The sequence below is a fragment of the Aulostomus chinensis genome, chromosome 5, assembly GCF_037954235.1.
Source record: "Aulostomus chinensis isolate RoL2024-O1b breed Wild chromosome 5, RoL_Achi_v1.0, whole genome shotgun sequence".
Lineage (NCBI taxonomy): Eukaryota > Metazoa > Chordata > Actinopteri > Syngnathiformes > Aulostomidae > Aulostomus > Aulostomus chinensis.
Genome location: NC_141324.1, coordinates 20,937,204 through 20,944,530, shown reverse-complemented (window position 1 = coordinate 20,944,530; position 7,327 = coordinate 20,937,204). Strand labels below are relative to the sequence as shown.

The 7,327-nt window shown below is 40.8% G+C and overlaps 1 protein-coding gene across 2 annotated transcripts; it reads right to left on the bottom strand.

Moving 5' to 3' along the window:
* Positions 1-6,487, bottom strand: cyp7a1 (cytochrome P450, family 7, subfamily A, polypeptide 1). Of its 2 annotated transcripts, XM_086203830.1 has the most exons (9): positions 6,380-6,481; positions 6,133-6,292; positions 4,578-4,818; positions 4,266-4,475; positions 3,985-4,179; positions 3,652-3,851; positions 3,056-3,186; positions 1,680-1,858; positions 1-1,573 (listed from the first exon to the last, which is right to left on the bottom strand). In XM_086203830.1, exons 2-9 carry the CDS (start codon positions 6,213-6,215, stop codon positions 1,271-1,273), a joined length of 1,542 nt encoding a protein of 513 aa, XP_086059956.1. In that variant the 5' UTR covers positions 6,216-6,292; positions 6,380-6,481; the 3' UTR covers positions 1-1,270. The 2 variants fall into 2 exon arrangements, with proteins under 2 accessions (XP_086059956.1, XP_086059955.1); XM_086203829.1 differs by having other exon boundaries at positions 6,133-6,487.
* Between the last annotated feature and the right edge of the window lie 840 nt (positions 6,488-7,327).

The window sequence follows — 7,327 nt, the reverse complement described above, 5'->3', positions numbered from 1 at the left end:
TTTTGCAAAAGATCTTTTATTTCTTAATTAGACTCTGATGTTCTCAGGACGTCAGTAATTCAGTGTGCTCTCTTACATCCCTATAGACCTTGACCGTGACAATGTAAAGGTACTTCATACCCACTGAACCCACAGTAACTTATCTTTTTGTGAAGCAGTATTGATACTGAGTGGGTTGATGTCAACTGATATATAAAGGTCAACATTGGCCAACAGCTGAACACGTCAAGGTTAAAAGTCTACTGACAACTGCTCAAGAGGGAGCGAACTCCAAGGTCAGTGGACAGCCTGTCTTTGACCGAAAGATGAAGTCAGGTTGTAAACGTGACCACACTTTACATCCCCTGATTCATAAAAGTGAGCTTGTGCGCACTGACCTCAGCATCTGCCCGTGAATAAATGAACTTGTGTGAAATGACAATGTAACGTGGCTGTGATTAGCAGTGCAAACCCTTTTACACACACTAAAGTGGCAGTATTTTTTTAATTATTGCAAATATACATGTAGATAAGTGATCTTGGAGGAGTTTTTAGTGCATGCTTTCAGGCTCGGGTGCAGTTCACTGAATTCCCCAGTGGCCATGACCAAAAATGCACACATAGGGATTTAAATACTATCTATATTTACAACATATCAGGACTGCACCATGTCACCAATCCTGTGTGTAATTTCCATGGTCAGGATTCTTAAGGTGAAGTTGTGGGGGAGTGGCAGTTGGGTGAGCCTCTGGGCAGATAGCCGTGCTGGAACTGCTATCTCCACCACACGCCTTTAGATTAGCGGTTGAAGCTGAATGGATGAATTTATGGATGAATGCAGAACTAATATTGTATTGTATTGCCTTTCCCTTTAGGGCTGAATTAATCGTGTGAGCTATTCTTGATTCTACAACAATTCTGTGCTGCGGCAGCCTGCATTGGCTTTGTGGTTTGTATGACTTTGGCTTCTGTGGTAATTCTTGTATTTGGTAAACAGGTCAGGACATAGAAATACAACAGCATTATGCAGATTATTCATATTCCTTGCTCCATCATTTTTGTCCTGTAATTTAAACTGCCCCAGAAACACTGATACATACAAAACAACATAAAAAATATATGTTTTTAAGGGTTTAACTTTAGATGTAGAATACATGTTCTTCAGTAGCAAATTTTAGCATAATATCTTAAAACAAATGTAATTCAATGTATTTACAAAGCATTAAAACACTATTAAAAATACTCTATGTATATTATGTACATCAGTCACCCTGCAGGACAAAAACAGAGTCTAGCGGTTTGATTTCAGCTTGTACCTGAAATCCACATCATAGGTTGGCTGAAGGATTCCCAGACCAGCACGTGACTGGTCCAGAGGTGGGATTTTAACAGCAGGGTCCAGTAGTTCCATGTCAAAGTACGACAGTATCAGAGCCAGGAACTGCTTGATCTCATAGATGGCAAAAAACCTGCCAGGACATTTGGTGACCCCGGAGCCAAAGGGCATGTAGAAGTAGCGCAGCCTCCGGCCGTTACGGTAGAAGGTGGTCTTTTCCTGACCCTTTTCATCCAGAAACCGGTCAAATTTATACTCCTGCAGGGTGACAGGGGGAGAATGTGATGAAGACTTGTTCTTGCTTTTCTTTGCGACTGCAACTGCTTCAACTATCACTGCAATCATGTTTTGTGATGCTTCTTACATAGGGGTCATCATAGATCTCTGGATCGTAGTGCAGCATGGGAGGATACAGAGCGATGACATCATCCTTCCTTATACGGTAAGCTTCCTGGTTGTCGAGCTGGAGCAAGAAGTCCTCTTTGGCAACACGTACATTCATGGAAGCGCTGGAAAGACGCATGGCCTCCTTTATGATACTGTCTGTAATGACATGGATGGACATGTTGTGAATTAAACGAAAAAATGAAAACGATTATGACGATGCATTTAAAGGGATAGTTCAGATTTATAGGTGGGCTTGTGTAAGGTACGTAAGGGTCAGTAGATGTGGCTCTGCAGCTGAGAGAGGCTCTGTATCTCAGCACTGAGATCCTAAGCATGTGGAGCCTGGATCGAGCTACGTCCGGATCCCTTCCTATCTAGAACCACATGACAGATTAGAACCTCTGAAGAAAGGAGAGAATATATTTTCTGTTCCCATTCTTGTTTAATTGCGGTTACTGCATCTATTAATCTGCATTTGCGGCTGTGTTTATTCTATTAATTTTACAGCTTGCTGCTTTGCAAAATGCCATTTTCTACTACTCAGTTTTGCCAGTGATGGCTGATGTCATGCAATCAACTACAAGAACCGAGCAGAAACTCCATTATTGTTGGAAGAGACCACAGTCCTGATCGATTCAATTAGTTCTTTATTTCTCATAGTGGTTCTAGATGAGAAGGAATCTCTAGACACAGCTTCACTTGTTGAGCACACGAGATACAGATGCTCTCACCAGGCCACTGAGGACAGCATACTGCAGAAAAATGAATTTAAGACACTAAATATTCACCCGCCTTCAAAAAAAATCAACATTTAAATATATCTTGTATTTGTTAGGTTTCCACTCCTTCCTACACATGCCACAAATCAGCTGAAAGTACTACAGTGAGCAGCATGTGTGCGAATACAAGGAAGTTCAATGATTGGTAATGCAGAGCCAAAAGAAAGGACTGTGAAATGGAAAAAGTAAAGCATTGAATATCTGACAAACACGGGTATGTAAATAGATTTTTCTTTTTCTTCAGGGAATTATTTGGGGGAGAAAAAGTGTTTTTTTCTGCAGCATCCTATCCTTGGCAATGTAATGCTCAGCAACTGTTGCTCTCAGCTTTATGCACAGGAGATGTTCTGGCTAATTTATATTGCAATTTTACTCGCTATAAATGATTATTTCATACAGCCACACTTCAATAAATACAAACTATCTCTTTAAAGATGTAAGAAAATGGATGTTCACGCACTGGAATTTAGCGATCAGTTTTTATAGCTTAATTCTTTTCATGATGGGTCTGATATCCAGAGCAGATGCTCATTCTGATCAATCCACTGATGCAGTTGTATTGCAGCAATCTTACCTAAAACAGGCATGTTGTCCAGATGGTCCCTGGTCAGGTTGAGTGTGGGCTCACTGGGGTCAGCGGTGAGGCCTGAATCCTCCAAGACTTTCTTAACCTCTTCAGTAGCTGCTTTCATAGCATCAGGACACCTGAACACACAGGTCATGGTCCCTCTTAGTAAAGGTACTGTTAGACATGTACAATATTGAGTGTGGCTACCTGATGGATTATAACTAGTATTGTATATTCAAGTTAGGACATTGCAGGTATTATAATTGATTCTTGTGGCTCAATTTGTCCTCTTTCCAGCAGTGCAGCATTTACTTGGTCATCGATGTGACACTTTGTGTGTTATTATGTGATATTATTTAGAGGTTGCAGTTTTTAACATGTAAATGTGTTGTACAGATATTATTGTAAATTGCAGACATTGGATCAATCAGTTGTGAAATAATGGCCAAGGAAAATCCAGTAAAAGTCATCTCTAACTGAGTCATTTATATACTTGTCCTAAACAGTCAAAGTTTGCCTTTACTGGTGCCAGACTGATTACAGTCAGCCTGTTACGTCACAGTTTGCCGCGACATGAACACAATAGAGAAGGAGCAGCTCACCTTATCATGTAAAAAAGACTCCAGAAGGTAGCAGGCAGTGTGTTGGCTTGTGACGCCCAGAGCAGAGCGACGTGGGTTCTGGCTTTGCTCAAGTCATTGAAGGTGGATAAGGAGTCGTTGAGGATTATCCTCATTGAGATCAGATCAGACACATTCTCTCTCTTAGACAGGTTCTCAGCATTCATTGTCTTTGCAAGGTTCTATATAGATGAAAGAAATAAGTACAAAATCCATTCACATACATGTATCGATGCCACATTTTTTGTGTTCCTAACTGCTAACATGCCATTAAAATGAAGCAAATTGGTATATGCTGCGATTGTGTGCACTCACCTCTCTGGCACTGTAAGCGCTCTTGAAGACGTGGATAGGGAGGCCAGCCACCAACGCTGGGAAGATCTTGTCAAACTCCTTAAAATTCTCCAATGCGTTGAGCACCAAGGCTTTCTGAGCTGCCTGCCGAGCCTGACTCTTGTCTTCACCGAGCTCCTTTCCAAACAGGGTCAGGTATCCAGACTCAAACATCACCTGGAGAACGCAGAGACAATCAGCACTGTAGGGAAAACACTTCCAGCATCCCTTGTATGATTCTTAGTGAAACACAGTTCACTGACCTTGTAGCAAAAGGCAAATATGCCGTCCACTTCCCAGCGATCCTTGCTGGGGCTGAGTGTGCCTGACTTGAGCATGACGTCCTGGAGGTGGCCTATCATGGTCTCTATCAAGGAAGGCAGTGCCTCACCCTGCAGCGTCTTTAGAAAGGTCTGGTGAAGATTTTCTGTGGTGTGGCCATGGCGAGGGTCGAAGCTGTCATGGCCAAACGCCTGATGAGTGATTCAAGAGTTCAGAGCCGTAAACAAATTGACTGATCACAATAAAAATCTCTGTCAAAGAAGTCACAGTCTGATCGAACAACATTAATTAACCTTGACTGATGTCGCAAAGTGGAACTTCCTCCAGTCCAGATGTCTACCCTGACGGATGACTGAGTGGTAGGAGAAGGGGTCACACAGGAAGTGAATGTACTGGCCTGCAATCTTGCAGGTGAAAATATGGCCATACTTCTTCTGGCGGCTGCGGAGGAACTGGAGAGGATTGGCCCCAAACTGCAGGGCGCAACCCAGATAAGGGATGAAGCCGTTTTCAACTGCAGGTTCACCAGGCTGCCTGTAGATATTCAAGAAAAGGAGATGGAACAGTGATGGGTCAGTGCAGGTCATTTCAATTCCTTAACATTTTCTGTATTGATGATTCTTTTTTTCTACCATTTTAAAAACAATAAGGAATGTCAAGGCTGCGGAAGAATTGGATTGCATTAGACGATCAGGCATTTTATGGTTTTATTCTGAAGGTTTTTTTTTTATTTGTTTGTTCATTTGTTTTTACTTTTGAAAATTGGTCGCACATTTGTTTGGCAGATTACCGTAACACATTTTCCTGTGAAACTCAAGCAGTGTTTTGTGGACCCCAAGAAACTTTACCCAAACTTTCATGAGCATGAGTCTGAGTGGATAAAGACTCAATTCAGTTTTTGTTTGAACTATCCCTTTAAAACCCCTGGCAAAGCAACGCTGCTCCTCTTTCACTTTCAGTCTCTCTTAATCTTCCTTCAAAGGAAGGCGTAAAATAACTCTGATATAAGGGATAACATTTATCAACTGACATTTGATTATCAATTTATATAGTTCTGCTAAACGCATTATCTGTTCAAGCAGGTAAATGAACATTTCTGTTTTGTTATTCTGAAGAGATATCTTAAATGAATCGAATCAAAAGCAAACACACACTAATCCTTGATGTTTTCACCTGCTGTGTGACTTATCTATCATTCTAGGGGGGGGAAAAAAAGTCATCAAAATTTCTGATTAGCCCAAATAACGTCTGTAATAAATTTCAAAGCATTATAAACCAGAACAAATGTGGCATTTTCCTCAATATACTAAATATAGATAATGACTATATAAATATAGTCATCGGACAGTACTTGGTTAAACCAAACTCAGATAAGGATAGAGATTTCACACCAGACACAAATGCAGAGTCGTTACATAACTGATGAGGCGTCGTCATTATAATCCGGTCAAAAGAAAGTAATTCTTCATATTCTAGCTCCCTCCTTGGTTGCGTTAGTCAGACAGAGTTATATATGATCATTATTTCAAGTCAGCTACTTTGTCAGAGTGAATACACGCGCTCAGCTTGTCCATACAAAGGTTTGACAGCTGCAGCTAACACTAACACAACACTGTCAACAATGTGTGTGAATCCACAGCATGCCAAACAAATGCCATCATCTTTAGAAAGGGCTTTTGTTTGATCGCTTTATGCATTCGCACAGTTGGTCCCTGGAAAATAGTATGACAGCATAGAAATTTAGAGATACACTGAATGTTATTTTAGAGTAGGAGAAAGAATTTTGAACACAGGAAATAAAACTGCATGAAGTAGAAACGTGTGTCTTGGTGAAATATGTAGCCTTACCTGTGTCGTGTCCCCACAGCAAGCCACAAGACACAGCAGAATCCAACCAGGACTGCCCAGATCAGAGCGATGCTTATTATCATGGTGACAATGGCAATGATAAATTTGAGGTCCAACAAGGCAAGTGGTTCTTTTACCAAGCTGTTCCACTCAGATCCCACTGGAAGGCCAATGAATGAAAAAATGTAACTACCTGTCTGGACAAAATCAACACTCCTACAGAGGAAAACGTGCGTTGTTACACTACCTGTGACGACTAATTGTGCAAGAGCCTATTTGTGTGTGTGTGTGTGTGTGTATGCGAGTGTGTGTTTGTGTGTCAGTGAGCAGCATTAGCTCAAGCCAGTGTGAGGACAGGCAGCATGTAACGGGTTTATATTCCTGCTTTGTGCCTAAGGGTGGGCCCGAAGGCGGATTTAGAAGAATGACATGATGTCACACTGTGTGAGCATCAGCTGAGTCACCAAGTGCAATGGCAAAAATGCAAGGTTTGAACTTCTCTTAATTTGCTTATTATTAATGTAAAAAAAAAAAAAAAAAAACAAGTGTTGAAAGCAGTTTTAAATCTTTACCTATTTATTTGCATGTATTATTTCCCTAAATGTATTTCCATGGTCTTAATCTCTTATTTTTGAATATATTTTATGCTCAAAGTGAATTTCTGCAAAGCAGTTTTGATTGCCTCGTGACCACCTGGTGTCATACAATAAATATTCCTTTGTGTGGAGAGAATCCTGTGTGTTTTGATTCAAATAAGCACATAGTGACCAACTTGAAACAGACAGATATTGTGTTTTTACTGTAAGCTGGAGTGCTCTTTGTGTCGCAGTTACTATGGATACAGATTGTCGAGAAACCATGATGTGGTGGTGCACCATGTTTTAGAAAGGGCTTTGGCGAGATTCTGTTTTACCACACCCACACAAATCACAGTGTCCTCAGCTGTTTTTGATTTGAATCTTAATCTTGAAAATTATGTTTTTATCTTCATGAACTCCTGAACTCAGCTTTGAGCCATGTAACTGAACTTTTCACCTAATTCACATGCTGCTTCTCTGAAGTTTCAAACCACAAACATCTCCTGTCTGAAATGAGTCACAAAAGTTTTTTTAGATGGAAGAAATTTAAGAAGTCTCAGTTTCAGAGTTGAACAACATGAAGTTGTTTGTGTTCCTGATGGGGTGGTCAGGCTCTG

Coding starts and splice junctions, on each gene's coding strand:
- cyp7a1 (XM_086203829.1), bottom strand. CDS start 6,215: ATGATAATAAGCATCGCTCTGATCTGGGCAGTCCTGGTTGGATTCTGC. Junction 4,819..6,132: donor GCTGTGGGGACACGACACAG/GTAAGGCTACAT, acceptor GAATATCTACAG/GCAGCCTGGTGAACCTGCAG. Junction 4,180..4,265: donor TATTTGCCTTTTGCTACAAG/GTCAGTGAACTG, acceptor TGCGTTCTCCAG/GTGATGTTTGAGTCTGGATA.